The 27,577-nt window shown below is 47.4% G+C and overlaps 1 protein-coding gene across 1 annotated transcript in view; it reads left to right on the top strand.

Moving 5' to 3' along the window:
* The first annotated feature begins 11,607 nt into the window (after positions 1-11,607).
* NWD1 (NACHT and WD repeat domain containing 1) overlaps positions 11,608-27,577 on the top strand; it is a 63,327-nt gene continuing 47,357 nt past the window's right edge. The window contains 5 exon segments of the mRNA XM_055343908.1: positions 11,608-11,740; positions 15,454-15,502; positions 15,505-15,539; positions 17,337-17,453; positions 22,603-22,900. Of these exon segments, the coding sequence (XP_055199883.1) occupies positions 11,729-11,740; positions 15,454-15,502; positions 15,505-15,539; positions 17,337-17,453; positions 22,603-22,900 (511 nt within the window). The 5' untranslated portion in view covers positions 11,608-11,728.

Genomic DNA, 27,577 nt, shown 5'->3' with positions numbered 1-27,577 from the left:
TCCTCTGCTGCTGAAAATGGTAGGAAATAGTTATTAAAGACTCTTTGTGGGAATAAGGTAGACAGACTCAGATTGGGAAAAGCAGGGCATCCTAAATGGTCTAGACAAGGAGCTGAAAGGTTTGAGTTCTGTATCAGTTAGCTGTTGCTGCGTAATGAAACATCCCAAATTGTAGCCACTTAAAACCACAAACATTTCTCATCTCACATGGTTTCTGAACATCAGGAATCCCAGAGTGGCTCACCTGCACAGTTCTGGTTCAGTCTCTCTCAGAGAAGCAGTCACTGGAAAACCTAACTACAGTTGGAGAATGGACCTCCAAGACCTGTTTCTCCATGTGTGCACCCATCCGATCCACAATCAATTGCTTCTTATTATAACTGAGGCCTGCCTGACAAATAGCTGGGGGCTGAGGCAGTTCCTTTTCTAACCCATCAGTCTGACCACCTCCAACTTTGACCCAAATTCCTCCAGAATGTTCCAGAAAATTCTAATGAAAAAACATTAGAAACAAATGCAAATGTCCATCAACAGGAGATGAACAAATTGCTTTACATATAACAGAATGCCATGCAGTAGTAAAAATGAGCAAATCTCATTTGTCCAGAGCACGGACAAATCTCAAAAACATGTTGAGTGTAAAAAGCAAGTTGTATCAGAATACCTACAGCATTGTTCCCCTTTGTATGAAAGCCGAAAACATACAAACCTAATGATACATTATTTCGGGATACATATTTATACGGTAAAACTATCATATAAGCTAAGAGATTGTGAACACAAGATACAAGGTCAAGGCTGCCCTTTGTCAGGAGAGGGAGACAAACAACAAGGAAGGGTGCAGGGAGCTTTCAAATATTGGAAATACTCTATTTCTTCAGCTAGATCAAGGTGGCCTGATTTTGTATGACCCTCGAGCTAAGAATGGATTCACATTTTTTTAATAGCTGGAGGGGAAAAAAAAAGAAGACTCTTTCGCGGTATGTGAAAATTACATGAAATGCAAATTTCAGTGTCCAGAAATAAAGTCTTACTGGCACACATTTGTGCCCATTTGTTTGATATCATCTATGGCTGCTTTCGAGTTACAATGACAGAGCTGAAGCAGAGCCAGAATCTGTCTGAATTGCAAAGCTGAAAATATTTATTATTTGGCCCTTTATAGAAAAAGTTTACTAGGTGGTGGGTACATGGGTATCCATCTTGTTATTTCTTGTAATTTATATCTAAATTCGCTATATTTAATATTGAATCTCACAGAACTATTTGCAATTCCTAGAATACAGCATGTGCTCTCACCCCTGGGGCATTTGCACATGCCAACCTCTCTAGAAGGATCCTTCTTCACTTCTTCCACCTTCTGGTGGTTCCTTCACTCCAATCTTTGCCTTCACTGTCCTGTCCCATAGCTTTCTGCTCCTCTCTGTTCATGCCTTCTTCTTTTCTGACTCTTATATGGACACTTGTCATTGGGTTTAGGGTCCAGCTAGGTAATCCAGAACAATCTCATCTTGAGATCCTTAACTTAATCATATATGCAAAGACTCTTTTTCAGATAAGATCACACTTGCATGGGGTACCTGGGTGGCTCAGGTGGTTGGGTGTCTGCCTTCTTCTCAGGTCCTGATCTCTGAGTCCTAGGATTGAGCCCCACATCGAGCTCCAAGCTCAGTGGGGAGTCTGCTTCTCTCTCTTCCTCTGTTTCTCCCCCTGCTTGTGCTCTCTCTGTCTCTCTCTCTTTCTCTCTCAAATGAATACATTTTTAAAAGATCTTTTTAAAAAGAGATCACACTTGCAGTTTCTAGGGGTTAGGACCTGAATATATATCTTTTTGGCAGCCACCATGAACCCCCGACACTTGGTTACATTAAAAGCTGCTAGCCATCTGTCTTGCACTCTGAATGGATCTCCTAGGTTGATTATAACACCATGCATTGGTCATTTGGAAAACATTAGTTCACTGGTGATACAGAGGTTGTCACACTTCATTTTTCAATATCAGAGAGTCCCAGCCATTAAAATCATTGCCCATATTATCAGAAAAGCCTTTCTTTGAATATCAGAAAGTAGTCAAGCTCACAGCAACAGATGCAAGTTTTCCAAAATTCTTTTTTTTCCCTTGAAAGCTTGAATTTTGTCATTGGCAACAGAACTGAGTTGTTTTCCTTGGAGTGACAGGCTCGTTTTGTTCATTTTTGAGAAAATGTCTACCAAACAGCCAAGTCTGAATCACGGTTGGTCAGACATTTCAAATGAAAATGATGTTCCCTGAAAAAAGACTCCAATCTTCATTCAAGTGCTTCTCCTGAAGATAGCCACTGAACTTAACTCTCAGTAGAATGGCTTTATATGTACTTACCATTTTGTCACACAAAATATCTGCTCCTATGGAGTGAATTGTGTCATCCTAAAAGGGATGTTGAAGTCCCAATTTCTAGCACTTACAAATCCAATGTTATTTAGAGATAGGGTCTTGGCAGGTGTCATCAGGTTAGGGTGAGACCCCAGACTGGGCCTTAATCCAATAGCACTAGTGTCTTTATAGGAAGAGAAAATGTTGAACTCAGATATAAGAAAGAGAAGACCATGTGACAACAGAGCCAAGGAATGCCAAGGATTGACATCCTGCACCAGAACCTGGAAGAGTCATGGAAGGATCTTCCCCTAGAGACTTTGAAGGGGTGCAGCTCTACTGACAACTTGATTTCAACCTCTGACTTCCAGAACTATGAGAGAATCCATTTCTGTTGTTTTAAGCCTCTTCTTTCATGGAACTGTGTTATGACATCCACCAGGCCCTGTCTGGGCTCCGCCATGATGTGACCTGGTATGCAGCAAGCTCCTTGTCTCAGTCTGCTCCGGCTGCTATAACAGAATACCAAAGGCTGGGAGGCTGAAACAATAGATATTTATTTCTTGCAGCATGGAGGCTGGAAGTCCCAGATCAAAGTGTCAGCACATTTGATGTCTTGTCAGGGCCCAACTCTTGGTGTACAGACAGTCACTTTCCTGCTGTTTCCTCACATGGCTTCTCCTCTCTGTCTTCTTCTTCTTCTTCTTCTTCTTCTTCTTCTTCTTCTTCTTCTTCTTCTTTTTATTATCTGTCCTCATCTTCTTATAAGGACGCTAATCTTAACTGGACGGCCCCACTGTCTTGTCCTAATAATTTAAAACTAATCACCTTCCAAAGGCCCTATTTCCAAATGCCATCACTGTGATGGTTAATTTTAGGTGTCATCTTGACTGGGCTAAGGGATGCCTAGAGACCTGGTCAAATATGATTTCTGGATGTGTCTGAGATGGTGTCTAATGCTAAGAGATGAGCATCTGAATTGGTGAACTGAGTGACGCAGATGGCCCTCCACTCCACTGCCCATGGAGTGCCAGTGGGCATCGTCCAACTCGTCGAGGGCCCAAATAGAACAACAACAACAACAAAAAAGGAAGGACAAATTCCACCTCTCTGCTTGAGCTGGGACATTCACCTTCTCCTGCCCTTGGACATCGACACTCCTAGTTCTCAGGCTTTTGGACTCAGATCAATACTTGCATCTTGAGCGCCCTGATTCTCAGGCCTCGGGACTCAAACAGAATAAATTGGATAAATGAATTACAGCCCATCCACTCAATACAATTCTATGCAGTCATTAAAATGAATGAACTAGGGACGCCTGGGTGGCTCAGTGGTTGAGCATCTGCCTTTCGCTCAGGGCATGTTCCCGGGGCCCTGGGATCAAGTCCCAGATCAGGCTCCCTACAAGGAGCCTGCTTCTCCCTCTACCTATGTCTCTACCTCTCTCTGTGTGTCTCTCATGAGTAAATACATAAAGTCTGAAAAAAAATTTTAATTAAATGAATGAACTAGATATCTCCAGGAGACCACTGTGAAGAAAAGGTATCCATGTTATATTATTATGTGACAAAAGCAAGGTGCCAAAGGGAGCGTGTGGTATGATTCCATTTTGGTCCAAACACAAAATGTTTCCCCCACACGTGTTTATATGTGCATAGAATACAAGGACTGTTCAACAGTGGTTATCTCTTGGGAGGATCTCTGGGTTTCCATGGAGATGGCGTATCTCCCTTACTGGCAATCCTAGATCAGGGAGGATAAGGTGGGCAGGGGTGAAGGTTTTGTTTACTGACATGGTGGCCATAAATAAACCCCAACATGGAGCCATGAGGCCAATCCTCAACTTCATACTTTAACAACCATGTGTGAATAAAACACCCACTGTTCTGGGTTGAGCTGTGTTCTCCCAAAATTCATAGGATGAACTCCCAGCACTTGGTCCTGTAGAATGTGACCTTATTTGGAGAGAGGGCCTTTAAAGAGGTGATCAAGTTCAAATGATGTCATTAGGGTTGGCTCTAATGCAATACAATGGTTGTCTCTGTAAGAAGAGGAGACACAGGGGGAAGACAGCCTGCTGCATGCCCAGGAGAGAGGCCTGCAACAGATCCCCCCTCACAGCCCTCAGAGAGAACCAACCATGCTGCCACCTTGGTGTCAGAATTCTGCTCTCTAGATCTGTGAGCCAATCCATTTCTCTTGTTCAAGCGCCCCCCAACCAAGTCTGTGGTACTTTGTTACGGCGGCTTCAGCAAACAGATATACCCATAGACAAAACGCCCAGAGGAACCTCTCCCCAACCATGAACCTGTTGGAACAAAATTGCAGCTAGGTAAGTGAGGGAAGAGCCTGTTCTGTCTGGATGCACAGATGGGCACATGCTATTGGATTGTCGCATAAATGTCCTGGCTGAACAGCCTAGACTGTCTCCTGAAGAAACACACTGCTCCCCACGCCCTGTAAAGGTAAAGACTTTGTGAATCTTTCAGATTTTTTTAAATTGTAAAAATAATACAATCTGGTTATTTAAAATGTAGACTACAGAGAAGTACATAAAGAGGAAGAGAGAGACTTACCTCCTCTCACCTACAATCCATCATCCCAGATGCAAGAAGGATGAACAGTCCTTTTATTCTGCACATATAAACACTCAGGAAGTGGCAGCTGTGCTTAGCATCTGTCTCTTCTGCATGCAGGTAAGTGTCTCTTTAGTAACAAATTATGCCTTTGGGTCTTCCTTAAATGATTGAATCTCAGCATTTTTGTCTGACTTTGAGCTTCTTAACCAAAACTTCACTGGTCGGGCTCCGATCAAGTTCAGGAGGAATTAGAGGGTCCATAGACTCTGGGACTGTGAGCAAAACTGCACGCATGTCATTGTCCAGGAGAGGGTCTAGAGCTTTTATTGAGGATGTTAAAGTGTGGTCTGGAAGCCCAAAGAACTGGACGTTTCATATAAAGGGAATAGTACACTCTATGGGCCTTTGTGACTGGCTTCTTTCACTTAGCATGATGTCTTCTAGGTTCTTTCCACATTGTAGCATGTGTCTTGCTTCCTTCCTTTCTGTGGGTGAGTAATATTTCATTGTATGGATTGATCACATTTTGTGTATCCATTTACCAATTGATGGACATTTGAGTTGTTTCCATGTGTGGCTATTTTGATTAGTGACATTCTGAGCATTCTTGAATAGGAATCTGTTTGAACATTTGTTTTCAGTTCTCTTGGGTATATACCTAGTAATGGAGTTGCCAGATTATATGGTAATTCTTTTTTTTTTTAAGATTTATTTATTTGAGAGAGAGAGAAAGACAGAGACAGAGCATGAGTGGGGGGAGAAGGCAGAGGGAGAAGGAGAAGCAGACTCTCTGCTGAGCAGGGAGCCCGATGCGGGCTCGATCCTAGGACTTCAAGACCATGAGCTGAGCTGAAGACTGATGCTTAACCAACTGAGCCACTCGGCACCCCTTGTATGGTAATTCTATGCTTAACTTTCCAAGGAACTGCCACATTGTTTTCCATAGCAGGTGCATCACTTTACATTCCTACCAGCAGTGCACAAAGGGTTCCAATTCCTCCACATACTTGCCAATACTTATTTTCTACTTTTTTGATCATAGGTGTCCTACTAGGTGTGAGAGGTTATCGCATTGTGGTTTTGATTTAGAGATAAATGATATTTTAAAGTCATATTTTATAAAAATCAAACTCCACACAAAAACTCTGTGCCCGAACCAAACAACAAAACCTTAATGAAGGGATGCCTGGGTGGCTCAGTGGTTCAGCATCTGCCTTTGGCTCAGGGCATGATCCTGTGGTCCTGGAATCAAGTCCTGCCTAGGCCCCCCTGCAGGGAGCCTACTTCTCCCTCTGCCTATGTCTCTGCCTGTCTCTGTGTCTCTCATGAATAAATAAATAAAATCTTTTAAAAAATATTAATAAAGGGCAGCCCCCGTGGCCCAGCGGTTTAGCATCGCCTTCAGCCCGAGGTGTGATCCTGAGACCCGGGATCGAGTGCCTCGTCGGGCTCCCTGCATGGAGGCTGCTTCTCCCTCTCTGCCTGTGTGTGTGTGTGGTGGTGTGTGTGTCTGTCTGTCTGTCTGTCATGAATAAATAAATAAATTTTAAAAATAAAAATAAAATATTAATGAAAACAGAATCCAAGCCTGCATTTATATACTCACCTCACTATATTTAAAATTGTGACAGTTCATTCATTGTGGATTTTTCTGCACTAATTTTTCTAAACATTGTTTAAAAGATCACACTTTTATCACCACAAAAAATGAAAAACTTATTTATTATTATTAATCTTGATTGCTGGGGTTTTGTATGTGCCCTCCCCGCAGAGTGTGGCCCCCCTAGGCCAGGCAGCACCTCTCCTGCGTCGCCCTCCTGCTCTGCCCTGCGCTCAAGCGGCTTCGCCCATTCACGCGGCAGCTCAAGCGCTGACCTCCAGGGGGCGCCACTTCCCCGCTCATCCTCCTCCCAGCCCAGGCACCGCCTTCCAGGCTGACTTTGATTTGGGTTATTAACATCTCTCTGCGGGGATTCCTCTCTTCCAAGAGGGTGGGGGGGAGGAGAGTTAGGCAGAAAAGGTGTGGAAATCCCTTCGCCTAGGGCTCAGCCTCTACCCAACACATAATGATCATTATAACTATTCCCAAGAGCAGGGATGGAAGAGTACGTTGCACTTTCACTGCAGAGAGTTTCAAACACCACAGTAAGCAGAATGGTATAATGAACCACCAGCTCCAGGTCCCACTGCTATCAACCCCTGGCCAACCCCACCGTATCCACCTTGACATCTGGGATTATTATTTCAAAGCAAGTCCCAGTCATTCCAGAAATCTTATTATTCTATAAATATTTTATTATGCATCTCTACAAGATAAACACGCTCTTAAAAAAAAAAAAAACCAAAAAACCTTACCACGATACCATCTTCACACTTTGAAAACTTTGCCAAGAATTCTTTAATCCCTGCAGATTCCTACGTAGCTGACAAATGTTGGGTTTTGAGGCTCAGCCCTGTCGTTTCCTTGCCAAGGGAGCTTGGGCAAATTGCTGAACTTCTCTGAAGCTTATTTTCCTTCTCTCCTTTTTCATTTGTTAAAAAAGATTTTGTTTATTTCTTCATGAGAGACACACAGAGAGGCAGAGACATAGGCGGAGGGAGAAGCAGGTCCTTCAAAGGGGCCTGATATGTGACTCGATCCCATGACCTCAGGATCACGACCTGAGCCAAAGGCAGATACTCAACCACTGAGACCCCCAGGTGCCACTATTTTTTTCATTTATTTTTTTATTTTTTTCATTTTTAAGCAATCTCTACACCCAGCATGGGACTCAAAGTCACAACCCTGAGATCAAGAGTCACATGCTCTACTGCCTGAGCCAGCCAGGTGCCCCTCAGAAGCTTATTTTCATCTTTGGTAAATCAGGGTAGCAAAATGAAGTTCCCAGTCACGGGGAGAATTAGAGACAGCAGGTTATATTAGCATCTGAAGCTAAGAGTTCCTCATGATATAATGACATGATGATGGTAACATGAAAATGCCAACTTGTTTTTTTTTTATTTTTTATTTATTTATTCATAGAGATGCAGAGAGAGAGAGGCAGAGACACAGGCAGAGGGAGAAGCAGGCTCCATGCAGGGAGCCTGACGTGGGACTCGATCCAGGGTCTCCAGGATCACGCCCTGGGCTGCAGGCGGCGCTAAACCGCTGTGCCACCAGGGCTGCCCGAAAATGCCAACTTGTTAGAGAAGTGGTTCTCAACCAGAGGGTGGGGGTGGGGATTCTGTTCCCCAGGGGACACTTGGCAATGTCAGGAGACATTTTTGGTTGTCGTGATTGGGAGAGGTGATGCTACTTGCATCTAGTTGGTGGAGACCAGGAATGCTGCTCAACATCCTAATGTTTTTGCTACCTCCAAGGGAGCTTCCCATGTGCAATCTGAAACCAGCCCCTGTACTTGGAGGGCAGAGCAAGACCAGAGAAAGTCAGGCAATTTCAGATCGGTAGGTGGCAGGTTTTGATAAGCAGGAGAACTTACTTACCAGGCTTGTCTCGAGTAGCCACAGACAAGTAGATCTTCACACCATAGCAGCCAGAATCTTAAAAATGTATATAAAGGCCGTAACTGGGTTCAGTCCCATACACCATCCAGATGGTCTTAACACACATCACTATTTCAAGGCTGTGTCCTTGGGAGAGCATCTCGTGCAGGGAGGCCCAGGGGAGTCAACACTCCAAGGACAGGGGAAAGGGAGCCTCTCGCCCACCTGATGGGTCAAATCTGCAGTTACATGTTCTTGATGACCTCCTCCAACATGCGCACCCCACCGCAAAGAGTGCTCTGGCCCCAAATGTTAAGCAGTGCTGAGATGGAGAAACCCTGCTCTAGAAACTTAGATTGCATTTAACGCTTATGGGGACGTCAACGTTGGATGCTTTGATTCCTGATTGTGCCACTTGTTAGCTGAGCCTGGAAATAATAGGAAAAATCATGGCCTACATTTCATGTGCCCTTCACATGCCCCAGGCATGATGTTAGGCTCATCTTATAAGCAAATTTCATTGTCTCCCTGACTCTGGAGATCATAAAGCAAACTTAAGCCTGGAGAAGCCAAGTGGCCCATGCAAGGGGCTTCATCTATCTGGACCTCTTTTTTTTTTCATCAGTGGGGGAGAATCATAATACCCGCCTCTTGGGCACACTGCCCATGTGGAATGCCAACCAGCTGGCACCTCATGGGCCCTTAACAAATGGCCTCTTCTGTGATGAGCATATTAGCCTGACACACAACGGTTAACCATCAAGTCTGGCTAAGTGCCCAGCTAATAAGCCAGGGCCTGAGAGCCACACAATTTCTTTCATTATCCCAGTTGCTGGGTGAATTGGCAGGGAGAGACCTGGGAAGTACCTAAGACAAAAGTTACTAGGATTGCCGGGGGCCTGGCTTCCGGGCAGTGCTGCGGCCAGAAAACTTTCTTCCCCAGCCTACTTCCCCAGAGGATTTTAAGTTGGCTCTTCCACCCCCAGCAGGAGTGAGATTGAGGCCAGAGCTCCCAAGGAAAACCAGAAGGCAAGCACTGCAAGGGACTTCTGTCCTTCCTGGGGAAATCCAGTCTTGCTCAGTTGCCTGTAGTGATAAATAGGACTCAAGGAAGATGGACAGTTGTGGTTGAGCCCACTGATGTGACAGTTATTTAGTGAGCACCTACTATGTGCCAAGCATGCTGACCTTGGCGGACAGAGTCCTTGCACTCACGGAACTCATGTTCTTGTGGTGAGACAAGCAGTAAAGAAGCAAGAAGAGACATACCAGCTGGTGGTGAGTACCATGCAGAGAATTAAAATAGGGTGATAGCATTGGGAGGGACTGGGGGAGTGGTCACTGAGCAATGGGGTGGTAGGGAGAGCCTCTGAGGAAGTGGCATTTAAGCTGAGGTGTGGATGACATGAATGGATTCAGGATGGGGAATTCAGGTGCAGCATGAGGCCCTGAAGCTGTAATTAGCTAGTTGTCTTAGGCCAGGGTTCTCAACCAAGCGTGATTGTGCCCCTAGTAGACACTGGCAATGTCCAGAGATTTTTTTTTAAAGACTTTATTTATTTCTTTGACATACAGAGAGAGAGCACAAGCAGGGGGAGTGGGAGAGGGAGAAGCAGGCTCTCTGCTGAGCAGGGAGCCCGATGCAGGGCTTGATTCCAGGACCCCAGGATCAAGGCCTGAGCTGAAGGCAGATGCTTAACTGACTAAGCCACCCAGACACCCCTTGGAGATATTTTTAATTGTCACAGCTTTGGTGGAGGTGGGGAGCCCTGCTACTGGCATCCAGTGAGTCAAGGCCAGATGCTCCTCGACATCCTACAATGCACAAGATGGCCCCCACTGCAAAGAATGACCTGGCCCCAGATGCCAGTAGTGCTGATACTGGAAAAGTCTGGGCTACATGAATAGAAAGAAAGCCTAGTGTGAGCATCAAGGTCAAAGTTTTCCCATCCTCCCATGAAGTCAAGAGGTGGTAAGCAAGGGAACATGACCATGTGCCGGAGTTGGGTAGAGTCCAACAGGCCTGTTTGGAACTGAGATAAATGGAGAAAGAAGTAGAGATTTGAGGGGAGACAAATTCAAGGTCATGAGATTGGTGAAGAGGTGATAGGGAAAGGCCTAGACTGACTGTGGAGTCCAGAGCTGGGGCCTGGGTGAGGTTACAAGGTGCAGCTAAATCAGAGGGTCTGGGTGAATCATGGGCAGGTGGCTGGATGAGCAAGCTGGCTCGAGGGGAGGGGATGTCCCCTGTGGGAGAAGGGGCCGGACCAGCACTCACTCCTCCACAATCCTACCCTTCAAGTTGAATGAAAAAGTTCTCACTCTGATCCTCAGTTTTCCTCATCTGTAAAATGGTGACAGTCAATTCTGTTACAATATTTTTCAGGTCTGTGCAGGAAAGGTCAATTTAGCAGGCCTAGGTTGTCCCCACCCTACACATGAAAGGTTTGGCCCTTGACTGGCTCCTAGGATGTGCCCTCTAAGGTCTTGGAATGTCTTGTCTGATAAGAGTGTGTGTACCTAGGGGCCTTGGAAAATACCCCAAGAGTCTATGCTAACAATGTGATTTCTGGTGGGGACCTTGGGCCATGTGGTATCAACTCTAGAGAGGCTGGACTCTGAGGTCAGCCACGTATGTCTGTGTGACCAATGCCCAGGAAATACTTGGATGCCAAGGCTCGAGTGAGCTTCCCCGGTTGGCAATCCTCCAAGCAGGTTGTCACACATTGTTGCCGTGAAAATTCAGGGCTGCTCGCACGACTCCATTGGGAAGGGACAATCGGCAGCCTAAGCCCCGTGTCTCCTGGACACTGCTCTGCACGTTGCTCTCCTTGGCTGACCTTCATCCACGTCCTTTCACTGTAATGAACTATAACCATGAAAATAGCTTTTCCGAATTCTGTGACCTGGGGGCGATCTTGAGGACCCCTGTAAGGCAGACTCTTTTCCTGGGTGGACAAGGCAGGGAAGGAAAAGGTGTAAGAAAAGCTCCGGCTCTTTGACTGACCTGATATCACCATTTCTCAAGTGCCTGTATATAAAGTGGGGACGTGACACGCCAGCTCCCAAATGGCTTGTTCACACTGGGTTCACTTGGGTATGTTTGGCATCCACTCTGGTTTTCGGGCACATCGTGCTTCCTTATGTGCTGATCCTGAGGGATGTGCCTTTCTCTCCTGGTCCTAGCCCACCCTTGAGTGAGTGGTTCTTACTCGCGTATCTCACAGATGATGTGACTAATGTCCCAGGAGAGAGGCCACTTGCTTAACTCCTTCAGGACAGCAATGGACAAGCCAGCGCTCCAACCAGGCCCATGGACACCCAGGTATGCTTTCCTTCTGTCTGCGGTTTGTTACTACTGCGAGGTGGGTGGGCAGGACCCAGATCACCAGGGCATGTTCAGTAAAGTCAAATAATGAGAAGGTCTTCCCTGGTCATAGAGGCCGTGTTTTGGGTTAATTTTTCTCCCCTCACTCTACTGACGGATAATCAGCGTACAACGTTGTGTGTTTAAGGTACCCAACACGTCGATTTGATGCACTTCTATCTTGCACGGTGGTTACTGCGGTGGCATTAGCTAACACCCCCAACACGCATATAATCACTATTTCTTTTTCGTGGTGAGAGAACCTTTAAGATCCGTACTGCTAGCAACTTTCAAATATATAATACAGTATTATTAACTCTGATCCCCAGGCTGTGCATTAAATCCCTATGCCGGTCTCATTCATCTTTTAACTGGAAGCTTGTAACCTCTGACTAACATCTCCCCATCTCCCAACCCCCATTTCCCAGTAACCATCACTCTACTTTCTGTTTCTGTGAGTTTGGCTTTTTTTAGCTTCCACGTATAAATAAGATCTTACAGTATTTGTCTTTTTCCACCTGGATTATTTCACCTAGCATAATGCCCTCCAGGTCTTTTCATGTTGTTGCAAGTGGTGTTTTTTGATTATTTCAAAAAGCACAGCTCCGTTTGATATGGGTAGGTCCTGAACTGCCCCTGGAGATTTGCTAATCTCCCTTCTTATCCAGGGAGCTGGCCTCAGGCTCCATGCCTCCTGCAGGCAAGGAGATCTGACTAGAGTGGATTTAAAGCTGGTTTCTCAGTTTCTCAGCACTGCTGACATTTGGGGACGGATAATTCTCTCTGGCTGGGCTGTCCTGTGCATTGTAGGGTGTTGAGCAGCATCCCTGAGCTCTACCCACTAGATGCCAGCAGCTTTCCCTCCCCCAGTCGTGACAACCAAAATGTCTCCAGACGTTGCAAGGGTCCCCTGGGAAACAGAATATTCCCCCAGTTGAGAGCTGCTGGTTCGTACTGTGCATCCAGTGCCTGGACCTCTTTGGAGGGGGCCGTGAGCACAGCACGAGGTGGGGATTCCACTAAGTGTTTCTGGCCTGCCCTGCCAGGACTGGCACAACTCCCAGCATCTGACAGCTTCCCTCCGCACACCTGGGCCCCAGCTCGGCTTTCACGGATCCCCAGGGGACCTAGGTGTTCCAGAGGCTGGCTGGTCCCCAGGCCCCAAAGCTGGGCTCCAGGAAACCATAGTTGCCGTGGTGACTGCTGAGCTCTTGGGGTGAGGAGCTAGCTGGTTGAGGGGCAAAAGGCTCCAGTACCTGGAAGAACCAACATCCAGGGGCCTTGGCTGGGAGGCTGCTGTCCAACGTCCTCCCGTTAGTGCTTGCAGACCACGCAGAGCAGCGCTCCCCAGGGTCGCTGGAGGAGGCAGAGACTGCAGGGCACTGCGGGGGTGAGATGGACACCCCACTCCGGAAAGCTCTGCCTCGCTGCCCTCCCAGGAAGGCCACCTGGGCCCTGGCCTGAGGTCTCTGAGTCCCAGGCCCCATCCTGGGGAAGGGTCATCCGGGTGGACAGGCAGCATGAGTGTGGGCCCCTTCAGCCCGGGCACCCGCCGGCGGCTTCTCCAGGGTCAGACAGGCCCCTTCCCAGCGCCTCTGTCCAGAAGTGTGGCCATCTTCATCAGCTCCACGGTCTCGGGTAAGGGGCAGGGTAGGGCTGGGGGGTCAGAGGCAAGCAGGTACTCGCAGGGAGGGGTGAGGTGGCCAGGGCATGGCTCATAGGGTCCCCTAGGAGACCTGGATAAGAATGCAGCCTGGCCAGTGGGAACTGGTGAAGGGGAGCCTCCCAGACCCTCTGTTTCCTCCTCCATAAGCCAGTCTGAAAGCCGTGAGTGGCAAATCATATAGCAACTAACATTTATGATGAATGCACTACACTACAGGCTTAAAAAGTATGAGAACCATTTCCCCCTTGCTCCCCCCACCCAGCTGCCAGCCCTTGCATGACCTGACCCTCTTCACCTTGCATCTTGATCTCATAAGGTCCTCCCCTCACTCCCATGTTGTAGTCACACTGGGCTCCAGCAGGTCGTGGGACCCTTGAAACCCCAGGCCCCATAAACGGTAGGCGTTTATATATTTACTCAATGTCTGGTTCTTCTGAGAAGGCTGCAAGCCCTGTGGGGGCAAGCCATGTATACAGTAGAGTACTGGCAAATGTTTAACAGCTCATTCCCCCCAAATCCAAATGAAACAAAACAAAACAAAAAAAACCCAAACACCTGATCTGTACCACCTGCCAATTTCTGTGGTGTAAATCCCTCCGCCAGGGTCAATTTCGAGCTGCCGATCTGACTTTTCTGACTTCGGAGGCAGGCAGAGATGTATGGTAATTCAACTGTCTCTAGTATTTCCCTGATACAAAATCAGCAGCCAGGACCGAACTGCAGAACAGAGCTCACAGTCAAATGCCATAAAATAATTAGGAAGTGATGCGTTCTGAGTATTTGCCATCTTTGCCTTTTCCATTGTAAGTTCAGATCATTTCATTGTTCATCATGGCTATGTTAACAACTGGCTCACAAAATTCTTGACGATTGAGAGCTCGGCTCTCCCAAGCCAGTAGGGGCCAGCTCCAGCACACTGTGTCATCTACATTATGTCTTGTTGGCCTCTGTGCCCCCGATGGTTAGCAAGGTTCTGAGCATAAAGCAACTTTCTAATAAATACTTTATAGGCGGATGTAAATAACCCTTGGAATGCATTAGACGGGAATGGGAAGGGCATGGGATAGAAGGCAGATCCAAGCTTGGCACCCAGGTCAGCTCCCATCCCAGGGCTGGGGCAGCTTCTTCATGCTCCCTGAACATTCTGATGACCTCCCCCTCACCAGGTGGAGAAGACAAACGTTTCTTCTACATCTGTCTCACCCTAGGTGCTTTTACTTGTAAGGTTCAGTGGCTCAACCAATGCATATTGAGCATTTGTGTTGAGTGCTAAGAAATTAGCCATGACCAAGGCAAGCAGAGGCAATTGACTTTGGGGTGCTTGCAGCCCTGCAAAGTAGAAGTATCACCCCCATTTTACAGAGGGGGAAACCGAAGATAGCTTGGCACTTGGCACTAGGCCACGCAGTGAAGTCAGTGCTACAGAAGGTCTTAGAGCCCTGGGTCGGGCTGCCAGATTTAGCAAAAGCAAAAAACTGGAACAGCAAAACCAGGACACCAGTTAAATTTGCATTTCAGATAAACAATGAATAATCCTTTAGTATAGGTATTTCCCAAATAGTACCTGACATGGGATATACTCACCCTAACAGATTATTTGTTGTTTATCTGAAATGCGATCCAGCTGGGCTGATCAGATGTGCCCATGTGTCCAAATGGTGCGTGGGACAGGACACACTTATGCTATCAAGTTTTTCATTGCTTCTCTGAAGTGCAAATTCAGCTGGGCATCCTGCACTTTATGTGGCAACCCTAAGCTAGGGTGACCAACCATGCTGGTTAGCTTGGACTGAGGGATTTCCTGGGATGTGGGAGTTTCAGCACTAACAACAGGGAAGTCCCTCTCTAGTTTACTTCATGTTTTTTGGATCTTTTCATTTGCCCCTGCAGGGCCCCAGCCTCAGTGAGGACAAAAGAGGCTAAAAGCAGAGCTGGGGGGTGCGGGGGGGGGGGAGAAAGAGTTCTAGGTTCTTCCAGTTAACATCCTCTGTGCTCATCCTTGCAGATATGGATGCAGAGAGAGAAGCTCTGCAGAGCACTGCCTTCCCCGAAGTGCAGACCTTCTGCCAAAAGAACGGCCTGATGTTCGAGGTAATAGCTTCCTCCCTGGCTCATTGTCCATTGCCCTGAAATTAGGGACCAAGGATGTGCCACCCCCGCTGTCACATAGGACCCTTTGCTCCAAGAGGCTCCGCACTGGTGATGTGCCGGTGGAGATGAAAGTCCTTTAAAAAGACAGGGGGAATCCTTTAAAAAGACAGGATGATGACCATGGCCACTGCTGTTAGCCCAGGAGGTGTGGCAGTGCTACAGGTGGCTGCCTGGGGACCCTGCTCCTTGGGCATGTCACTTTCCTGCCTTGTGTTGTTGGTTTGTCCTGCCCACCAGGCCCTCCCTGCACAGGGGCAGCTTCAGGGGGAGTCTAGGAGGACTATGGGGGTGTTTGGGGTGTATATGAAGGGAGATGTGCCTTTTTCGGGAGCCCTAATGATGTACCTGCCGGGCACAGTCACTGCAGTCCCCAGTCAGAGTCCCCTATGAATCGAGTGTGGGATAGGGTGTTGTTCCCTGCATGTTCTGATGCGGAAACCAGCAAAGCATCTTTGGACTGTTGACTTCAACAGACCCTGACTCCTTGACATTTATGACAGCGACCCGCCCCATCAAAGGCTCCCTTGATGCTAAGACGCACAATGGTTTCTATATTACTAAGAAAGAAGCAGTTCTGGGAATTCGACTCTGCCTGCCATTGATCACGAGACACGGCTCAGTGGCAGAGGTGCTAAAAAGGAAAACATACGTGCTGAGAAGTGATGCTTGTGCTTTTAATGTCCACACAGGTGCAATGCGGCAAACACCGCCAACATCCTCCATCCGCAGACCGGAGGCAGCGGCCCGCAGAGCCAAAGCTCTTGCCTGAGCCCAGTGGCTGACCCTTTCTCCCTCTCCATTCAGCCACACTCAGTAGTAGGGTGCTTTTATCCCCATGTTCCACCTCATTAGGAATTTCTGTGTCTTTCCCTTTGAGCAAAAGAATTGAGGGAGGTAGGGACATTCCGAGTCCCATCCGAGGCTCCCCTGCCTGCCTCCTTTTCCCAGCCTTTTGCCCGGTCAGCTTTGCTACCTGGATCGAGCCATTCTGCTGGCCCCCCTCAGGCAAGCAGGCAAAAGTGGACCGCAAGCGTGCGGTTGCCAAGGAGACTGCCAAGTGTGATTTTGGCCAAACTAAACACCCTCCTTTGCAAAAGAAAGCTCTGAGAACAAGTGTGGACATGTCCTCACTTAGAAAGAAGCAGTTCGAAAATGGCCAAGTTTTAAAAAAAATTTTTTTTGATATGTTGTTTTTAAGTTAACTTTTTATTTCGGATTTAGGTTTACGTGGAAGTGGCCTACAGTCTAGAGTTCCCATACGCCTGCACCCACTTTTCCCCAATTATGAACATCTTACATCATTGGGACACATTTGTCATAACTAAGAAATGGACATTGGTACAATGCTATGAACCAGCCTCCTGGTGTCATTCAGATGTCACCAGTTCTCCCATATGTGTCCCCTCTCTGGTTGAGGACCCTATCCAGGTGACCCGGTGGGGTCCCTCTGGTCTGAGACAGTCTTTCCTTATTGCTCATGACCTTAGCAGTCTTGGAGAGGACTGAGTGACCATCGTGCAGGATGACCCTGACCTGGGTCTGTCTGATATTTTTCTCATGACTATCCTGGGTATATGGGCTTCATTCAAGTTCCTTTAATTTGCACATTCCCCCCTTTGGGAAGAGACTGTCAAAAATTACTGAAAGAAACTTTATGCCTTTGTCAAAGGGAATTGAAAAAAAAAAAAAACACCCATTGTGCCACCTCCCTTACAAATCCACGCTTGTAATCTCCAGGTTGTTGACCTGAGGTGGGGTATTCGGAACACTGAGGCCACTGACCACATGACCACAGAACTCTGCTTGGAGGAGCTCGACCGGTGTCGGAAAACATCCATAGGGCCAGCTTTTGTTGTGAGTCTCTTGAGAGGGATGGGTTGGTGTTTACTTCTCATTCCAGCCCCCATATATGGCTCCTACTCACTAGCCAAACCCATCAGTGGAGGGATGTGGGAGGCATTGCTGCTAGTACCTACTCATTGTCTGCCCATGGCAGACATTGCTAATCGATCACAGTACTCATTTTCTACTGAGCTAGCTGGGATCCAGACATTAGTAGCCAAATGAGAGTAGCAGGTGAGCTGGGGAACAGAGCATAGAAGCCCAGGGGAATCTTAAAGTTTGCTCTGGACCGTCCCCTAGCTTCTCCATCTCATCTACTTCAAAAGGGTGGAATCTGGGGACCCTGAAAAAGCATAGAGAGGATAGAAGCCCACAAGATGTTGGGGATTTTTTTTTTCCTCTAGTGTGTCTCATGGTGTTGGGAGCAGCCTCTGTGGCACCGTCTAGAGCCTGCCTCAGGGCAAACTTCCTCTGACGCTAGGTGGGACCAGTTTTTCCATGTTCCTGGGTATTCTTTCCTCCCACCCCCGAAGTACCCTCTCTGTCCCCAAAATAACCCCAAGCTCACAATTAGTAGTTTGGCCTATAATCGGCAAATGTAATTCCACATTCCTGATTTACTACAACACGAAGTTTCAGATACAACCAAAAACTATGACATTTTAGCTCCTAAATCCTAGAGCAACGATCAGCAAACTATAGCCTATGGGGCAAATCTGGCCCATTGCCTGCTTTTGTATATAAAGCTTTATTGAGGGCAGCCCGGGTGGTTCAGCAGTTTAGCACCAGCCTTCAGCTCAGGGCGTGATCCTGGAGTCCTGGGATCGAGTCCCACATAGGGCTCCCCGCATGGGGCCTGCTTCTCCCTCTGCCTGTGTCTCTGTCTCTCTGTGTCTCTTGAATAAATAAATAAAATCTTAAAAAAAATAAAGCTTTATTGGCACTCAACCACATATCCTCCGTGGTTGTTTTTCAGCTACATCCACAGAGCTGAATGGTTGTGACAGAGACCACCCGGCCTGCAAAGCTGAAAAGATTGGCTATCTGACCCTCTACAGGAAAAGTTTGCTGACCTCTGTCCAAAAATGTAAAGAGGGGAAAAGTCAAGAAAGTATCTTTGCCCGAGACACCTTAGTCACAAAGAAGCTTTGAGTGGTTCCAGATAAAAAGAAAAATCTCCTGGAATGTCTCCTGGAGATTAAGTAGAATGTAGAAGAGGGTGGTCACCATTATAAAAGCTGTTTTCTGGGCAAATAAAGACAAATATTTGAGGGCTGCGCTGCTTGGCTTTAGGATCACACTTCTAGTGCAGTAGCCACAAAGCACATGTGGCAAATTTAAAGGTAGATAAAATAGAGTAGGATTAAAATTTCAGTTCCTCAGTCCCACCAGCCACATTGCAATGGCTTAGTAGCCACTAATACATAATAAAGAAAGCTTCCCACACATGTTGGCCAGGTCTTAGTTTCTTTCAGGGAGATCTAATCTCTGGGGCAGCCCTAGAACCTTCTGCAGTGCTGAAAGTATGCTCATCTGTGTTGTCCAATGCTGTGCAATGAGCACACTTTCAGCACTGCAGAAGGTTCTAGGGCTGCCCCAGAGATTAGATCTCCCTGAAAGAAACTAAGACCTGGCCAACATGTGTGGGAAGCTTTCTTTATTACATATTAAGTTGTATCTATATAGTCAGGCTTGTGTTTTCAATCTTTTACTCTGTATTTTTCTTTGTCTGTTGGCACTGGTTTTTTTTTTTCTTCTCCCAGTTTTATGGAGATGTTTTTGCCATCCAGCATTGTGTAAGCTTCAGATGTGCAACGTTAAGGATTTGACTTACATGTTTCATGAAATGATGACCGCGGAGAGATTATCTCCTATAGGTACAAAAAAAGAGAAAGGGAAAATGTGGTCTTTTTCCTTGCGATGAGAACTCTCAGGATCTACTTCCTCAGCAATTTTCAAATACATGTGCAGCAGTGTCAACTAGGGTCCTCATGTTGTGCATCAACATCCCTATATTTGTTTATTTTATAACAAGGATTTTGTGCCCTTTGAACCCTTCTAGGTCAATTATTATTGCTTTAAAATGCATCCTAGCGTTTGGAGGGCTCTACCCTTCTGCTTGCAAATCTCCCTCATACATTCCCCCCACCCCCACCCCAATCTTCCAATTTAGTTTTCCAAATGAGCCTGACAATTGATTATTTTGTGGAGTTTCAAAAAAAAAAAAAAAGGAATTTTCTAAAGAAAAGCAGGCAATGGAGAGAAAAGGAACTCCAGGAGGGATTCGATTTTGCAACCCAAATTGCAGGCAGTGAAAAGCACAACGCCGCTTCCAGGTGGCATGGGGGACAGGATGATGATCTCTGGGCTTCCCCCAGGCCCAACTGGCCCGGGGGGCCTTGCTTGTCCTTCCAGAAGGGCTCCTTGGGCGGCCAGCTGATCTCTACCCACTTCCCGCTTTCCTCTCAAACCAGGCATCTGTCCTCTGTCACCCGAGAGTCACGGCATCCTTCTCCTTCAGTGGCTCTGAATGGGGGTCTTCCCATGGAGCAGGGAGCTGTGCTGGTGGCCCTTGGAGAGGCGTCTCTCTGGTAAATAAGTCATTAGGCAGCGCGAGTAGCAGGGGACAGCTCCCCACGGTACTTCTTTAGAGGCTCTGGCTCTCCTGGGCCACCAGCAGCTCCAGCGTCCCCAGAGAGTTGCTCCTGGTGGCTCCTGACCTTGTTCTTTCAAGCTCTTCCTGTTGTTGCTCTGGTCCCTTAGGCAGGAGCATTTTCCACCTTCCATCTCCTTGCTGAGATCTGTGGTTCGTGGTTGGCTGGATTCTCCAGCTCCTCTCACTGCTCCGAGACTGACGCTGTGGGAAAGGCCCCCAGAGAGTGGGGTCCTGTTCAACCTCCCGTCATCACAGGCTCCACTTCTCTGGGTCCCTGGGTGCACAACCCTGGAATATTCTGGTACAACCCAATGAAGAGGGGTGGGTTGACTGCTTCCATTTCATGATGCGGAAACTCAAGACTTCAGGCTCCGTGTCCTGGACCTCCTCTAGCCTAATTCTCTAGCGTTCTGGTTTGCACCTTCTCTTGGGGCAGAGGGAGGGTGAACTAGGATTCTTGGCATTAAGACCAAGGTCTTAGGGCCTCACCGCTCTGCCGCAAAATCTTACCCATGGGGATAGCCTTCTGTTTCATTCCAATTTTAGTATATGTGTTGCTGAAGTGAGCACAGGGATGGCCTTATGTGTCACCACTGCCCCCTCCTCATTGGTATTTCAACCACCTCCCCAACCTTGGCTTTCCTGATCTGGCTCTTTGGAGCCATTGCCTGCCACAGGGCCTTTGCACATGCTGTCCCCATGGTTTGCAATGCCCTCCACCCAGCACACCCCTTCTCATGTCTTATTCTTTAGCTCGATCTAAATAAAGACAGAGTCCACCCCATACCTTTGATACTCACCTGCCCCCAGGACCATGTCATAGCATGAAATTTGGGCAGGGCCAATGGAGTCCTTATCTTTTGCCACAGCTCCATGTCTGGAATAAGCTGATACCTACCTATAAGAAGCTGTAGTCTTCTCTCCCTCTGCCTGTCTCTTATTAAGGACTCTTGGGATTGCATTTAGGGCCGAGGTAATCCAGGATAATCCCCCCAGCTCAAAATCCTTCACTTAATCACATCTGCAAACACCTTTGTGCTAGTCATGGTTCTCCAGAGAAATAGAACCAATGGATAGAGAGAGAGATACATAAGAGGAGATTTATTACAGGAATTAGCTTACACTGTGATGGAGGCCAAGAAGTCCCCCATCTGCTGTCTATACACCAGAGAACCAGGAAAGTGGGTGGTGTAATTCAGCTGTAGGCCTAAGGCCTGAAAATCAGGGGACTGAAGATGCAAGTCCTGATCTGAGTCCCAAAGCCTGAGAACCAGGAACGCTGATCCGATGTCCAAGGGCAGGAAAAGGGTGGCTCAGCTCAAGCAGAGAAAGACAGTTTACCTTTACTAGTGTTTGGTTTTGTTTTTTCCTAATTTCTTTGGTGTTGGGGTTTTCTGGTCCTATTTGGGCCCCTGGTGGATTGGACGATGCCCACAAGCATTGGGGAGGGCTGTCTGCTTCACTCAGTTTACCACTTTGATCCCTTCCAGAGACACTGTCATAGGCATACTCAGAAATCATATTCCAGGGGCACCTGGGTGGCGCAGCAGTTTGGCGCCTGCCTTTGGCCCAGGGCGTGATCCTGGAGACCCGGGATCGAATCCCACGTCAGGCTCCCGGTGCATGGAGCCTGCTTCTCCCTCTGCCTGTGTCTCTGCCTCTCTCTCTCTCTCTCTCTGTGTGACTATCATAAATAAATGAAAAAAAAAATTAAAAAAAAAAAGAAAAAAGAAATCATATTCCAGGGGCACCTGGGTGGCTCAGTGGTTGAGCGTCTGCTTTTGGCTCAATTCGTGATCCTGGAGTCCGGGAATCAAGTCCTGCATCGGACTCCCCACGGAGAGCCTGCTTCTCCCTCTGCCTATGTCCCTCTGCCTCTGTTTCTCATGAGTAAATAAATTAAAATTTTTTTAATTAAAAAAAAAAAAAGAAATCGTATGCCACCCACTATCTGGGTATCCCTTAGCCCAGTCAAACTGACACCTAAAAATAACCATCACAACCCTTTCCCATGTAAGGTGTGTTTACAGGGTCCAGGGATTAGGGTTGGCTCTCTTTGGGGACCATTATTCACCTTCCACAAAGGGTTTTCCCAGCGAAAGATCCCTTAATGTTTGGAACCTGATCAGATTCAAAATTTACCTGTCTGATGTCCCATAATCTTAGATACCTTCACATGCAGATGCTCTAAGGCTCTAGCCTGCACTTCTTAGTGTAATTACCACCCTGGCACCACAGCCAGGCCCAATTTGGGGAGTTCAGTGTGTCTCACCCAGGGTCACAGAACTAAGCACCCAAGCCAGTTTTTTTTTAAGATTTTATTTATTTATTCATGAGAGACACAGAGAGAGGCAGAGGGAGAAGCAGGCTCCGTGAAGAGTCTGATGAGGGACTCAATCCTGGATCTCCAGGATCACGCTCTGGGCCCAAGGCAGATGCTCAGTCACTGAGCCACCAGGTGTCCCATCCCAAGCCGATTTGAACCCATGCCCCTCTCTCTGCCAGGCCCTCTTAGGTGACCAGTACGGCCCCTGTCCAGTCCCTACACTGATCGAGGAGAAGGAGTGGGAGGCCCTGAGATCCCAGCTGGCCTCCAAGCCACGCGACCTGGAGCTGGTGGCTCGACGCTTCCGGAGGGATGAGAACGCCGTGCCCCCCACCTACCTGCTTCAGGCCCTAGGCACTGCAGAGACCCAGAGGCCCGAAGAGGCCACCCTGACCTCTGTGCTGCGCTCTGGAGCCCAGGAGGCCCGGAGGCTGGGCCTCATCACCCAGGAGCAGTGGCACCGCTACCACTGGTCAGGTGAGGCTGCCAAGACCCACCCCCCTCAGGGTCCACAGGAAATGCCCCACGTTCAAATACACGCATCGAATATTGTCCAAATGCCGCAGCCTGCGTGTCTGTAAAGGCCAGATCAGCCTACCTCTTGGATCCCTGGTTCTGTGAAAGGTTATTTTACTGATCCAAGAGTTCAGCCATGTCCAATTCTCTGTCTCTTAGGACCCTCCTTTCCTCTCCCCCTCCAACTCCCTCTCCCCATCTCCCAGGGAAGCTCCTGGCTCTGGGGGAATGCTTCTTTTTTTTTTTTTTTTTAAGATTTATTTATTTATTCATGAGAGACACAGAGAGAGAGGCAGAGACACAGGCAGAGGGAGCCTGACATGGGACTTGATCCTGGGTCTCCAGGATCACGCCCTGGGCTGAAGGCGGCACTAAACAGCTGAGCCACCGGGCTGCCCTGGGGGAAGGCTTCTAAGATGACCACTATCCTCGTTTGTCTAGGACTTTTAGGGCTGCACCCAGAGAGTCCTGGAAAAACTGGAGCAGTGGGTCACCTGATGTTAGCCGGAGAGCCAGCCCCTGCTGGGGAGACTGAGTCCTCCAGCCTCCCTGCACCTGCCTCAGGGGTGGAAACTGAGGTACAGAAGGGGGTCTCCATCACCTAAGGTGAGGAATAGAGGTTTGACCAGAGTCCATCACCCACTCCCAGCCGGCCCCTGACCTTCCACCTCTAGCCTCAACCTCTGGCTCTTCCATCCTCCACACTGGTTACCAGAAAGATTTTTCTAAAAATGCAGTGTTGTTGGGGCGCCTGGATGGGCTCAGTCAGTTAAGCCTCTGACTCTTGGTTTAGGCTGGGGTCATTATTTCAGGGTCGTGAGATCGAGCCCATGTCTGGCTCTGCACTGAGCATGGGACCTGCTTGGGATTCTCTCCCTCTGCCTTTCCCCCTGCTCTCATTACCTTTCTCTCTAAAATAAATAAATAAATCTTTTTTAAAAAATGGGAGTGTTGCCAAGCCATTTCCCCACTGCTTGCTGCCAGCAAGAAACTGATTCTTATCATTGTTCACGGGTTTAGTAATATGTCAGATATGACCATTTATATCACCCAAACTATTAAGTATATGAATTTCTCTTACTAAAAATATTAAACACATGGGGATCCCCGGGTGGCACAGCGGTTTGGCGCCTGCCTTTGGCCCAGGGCGCGATCCTGGAGACCCGGGATCGAATCCCACATCGGGCTCCCGGTGCATGGAGCCTGCTTCTCCCTCTGCCTGTGTCTCTGCCTCTCTCTCTCTCTCTCTCTCTCTGTGACTGTCATAAATAAATAAATTTTTAAAAATAAATAAATAAATAAAATAAAAATATTAAAAAGATGAACTCATTCTATCCACATATTAAATATATGGATTTATATTATGAACATATTAAATACATTGATTTATTTAAAGATTTTTGAATAGCAATTTATGTCAATAGCATTTTCATTGTGCTAAAATATATCACCGTCTATTATATATATTAATTCTAGTAATGACATATCAATTTTTTAAAATAAGCTTTTTATTTGAAGATAATTTTGCTTTTTTTATTTGTTATTTTATATTTTATTTATTTATTTGAAAGAGAGCATGAGCAAGGAGAAGGACAGAGGGTGAGGGAGAAGCAGACTCCTCGCTGAGCAGGGAGCCGGTCATGGGACTCGATCGTAAGACCCTGAGATCATGAACTGAGCCAAAGGCAGACGCTTAACAAACTGAGCCACCCAGGCGCCCCTATTTGGGGATAACTTTAGATTTGCAGAAAAATGACAATGTTATAAAGCTACAAAGATATACAGAGTCTTGGGCAACCCGGATGGCTCAGCAGTTTAGCGCCGCTGTCGGCTCAGGGCGTGATCCTGGAGCCCCGGGATCGAGTCCCACATCGGGCTCCCTGCATGGAGCCTGCTTCTCCCTCTGCCTGTGTCTCTGCCCCTCTCTCTCTCTCTCTCTCTCTCTCTCTCTCTCTCTCTGTGTGTGTGTGTGTCTCTCATGAATAAATAAATAAAATCTAAAAAAAAAGGATATAGAGTCTCTGTGTGTTATTCACACAGAGAAATTAACCTCTATGTGACCACTGTACATTTGCCAGAAGTAATAACATCAGTACGTGACAATTAAGTAGACTCCAGACTATTTAGAGTTCATCGGTTTTGCCATTAATGTTTTTCTGTTCCATGATCCTGTCCAGGTTCCCACATTGCATTTAGTTGTCACATCTCAGGTCCCCCTGGACCTGTCTCAACCTTTCCCTATTTTTCATGACTTTGACCATTTTGAGGAGCACTGGCCACACACATCTTTTGTGGAATGTCCCTCAATCTGGGCTTGTCTGGTGTTTTCTCATGGTTGGATGGGGGTTATAGGTTTCTGAGAGGAAGACCACAGAGGTGAAGTTCCTTCCCTTTCTCATCATATCAGGGGTACCTGATGCACACCTGTCATCACAGGTGAAGCTAACTCGATACTTTGGTTAAGATTAGGAATGAGGTACCATTTTTTAATTCAGCGCCTATGTGAATAACAATGTTAATGGCTACTGTTTATTAAGCGCTTACCACGTTGCTATTGCTCGCTCTATGACATGAATCCAAATGTGCTAATTGCTTTCATAGAGATTAACTGCTACTGGGACTATAATCAGCCTCCGGGGTCTGAGCTCTGGGATGGGCCTGGACTTGCAGCCTTGCCCTTTCTCAGCTGTACTGACCCCTGGCAGGTTGAGAGCCCCAGTTTCCTCATCTATAAAATTGAATTAGTTAGAGTCACTGTGGGGATCTTGCCCCATAGTCTCTTCCCAACCATGATCTCTTTTGGTCAAATCCAGCCCATTAAGAATTCCCACTCAAAAGAGTGCCTGGGTGGCACAGTCGGTTAAGAGTATGACTTGTGGTTTTGGCTCAGGTCATGACCTCAGGGTCGTGAGATCAAACCCTGCATCAGCTCCACTCTCAGCAGGGAGTCTGCTTGAGATTCTCTCTCCCTCCCCCTCTGCCCCTCCCCCTGCTCTCTCTGTTAACTAAGTAAACAAATTAAAAAAAAAAAAAAAGATTTCCCGCTTGAAAGAACAAACAGAACCTCCTGGAAAGTAGCAGATAGTATAAACACATGCTAGCGACAGTGTCTTCAAAGCACATTTCCAGGGCCTTTGCTCAGTTGTCTTCTTTTCAGCCTTTTTATTTTGAAATGGAGAGTCACAGGAAGTAAAAAAAAAAAAAAAAAGTAGGAAGTCGTCCCATGTATCCTCCACTCAGTTTCCCCCAAAGGTAGCATCTTGCAAAACTAAAGTACACTATTACAACCAAGAAGTTGACGTTGTGACCACCAGATAAAGCATCACTTTCACAGACGTGTGTGTGCCTGTGTACGGTACACGTGCACACAGATATTTCATGCTAGGAAATTTTAACACCTGTGTAGCTCCGAATAACTGTCACAGTCCATATGAGGGACTATTTCCTCACTACAGAGGTCCCTCCCACTACCGTTTTTGAGTCACACTGGGCCCCCCACCCAGGCCTCAGCCCCCAGTAACCAGTAATCCATTCCTTTTTTTTTTAATTTAATTTATTTATTCATGAGAGACACAGAGCATGAGAGGGAGAGCAGAGACACAGGCAGAGGGAGAAGCAGGCTCCATGCAGGAAGCCAGATGTGGGACTCGATCCCGGGTCTCCAGGATCATGCCCTGGGCCGAAGGCAGCACTAAACTGCTGAGCCACCCGGGCTGCCCCAATAATCCATTCCTATAATTGGTTATTTCAACAATTATAGAATGGGATCACACAGTCTACGACATTGTGAGACGTGCTCTGCTCCTTCAGCATAACGAGCTCAGCTTTTCACAAATGTTTCATAGAAGATCCTGCCAGCAGCCCCACTGAGGTTAAACTAGTCCACCCATGTTCCGGGAGAGGAAACAGACTCAGAGAGACACAGTGATTTGACCAAGGTCACGAAGCCCGCAGGTGGCAGAGCAGATGGTCTTGGATTGATTCGTGCTGAAATGTGTCCCAGAAGGATCCCATTTCAGGATTGTCAGTTGCCTTTATCCCTGACTTCCATTCTTGGGGCTAAGAGGGGAGTGGTGACACTCCGAGGAGGGCATCTGAGTGGCTCTTATCCTGGCTCTGAGACCGAGTTCTGTCTCCAAGGGCCTGACTCACTCAGCTCCAGAGACCCGGGAGCCTCTGCTGAGCCCAGGGTGGCTTAAAAAATAACTCCTCCGGTCTGACTGCTATTTCAAAACAATGGCCTCGGAGGGGAAATCAGTGTCTGCTCTTGGCTCTGGAAAATATGGGTCCTCGGGGCAGCTGCTGTATGCTCTGGGACAGGGGTCAGCCAGCTGGGGCCCAAAGGCAAAATTCAGCCCACTGCTTGTTTCTGTAAATAAAGTTTTATTAGCGCACACTCAGCGTATTGGTTTGCATGTTGTCTATGGCTGCTTTCACTCTATGACAGCAGAGTTGAATAGTCCGTGGGGTCTTTTTTAAAAGATTTTTAAAATTTATTTATTCATGACAGACACAGAGAGAGAGAGGCAGAGACACAGGGCGAGGGAGAGGCAGGCTCCCTGCAGGGACCCTGATGTGGGACTCGATCCCAGGACCCCATGATCACAACCTGAGCCGAAGGCAGACACTCCACCGCTG

The sequence above is a fragment of the Nyctereutes procyonoides genome, unplaced genomic scaffold (genome assembly GCF_905146905.1).
Source record: "Nyctereutes procyonoides isolate TBG_1078 unplaced genomic scaffold, NYPRO_anot_genome, whole genome shotgun sequence".
Lineage (NCBI taxonomy): Eukaryota > Metazoa > Chordata > Mammalia > Carnivora > Canidae > Nyctereutes > Nyctereutes procyonoides.
Note: the sequence above shows the minus strand (reverse complement) of the source record. Positions and strands in the feature narration are given on the sequence as shown.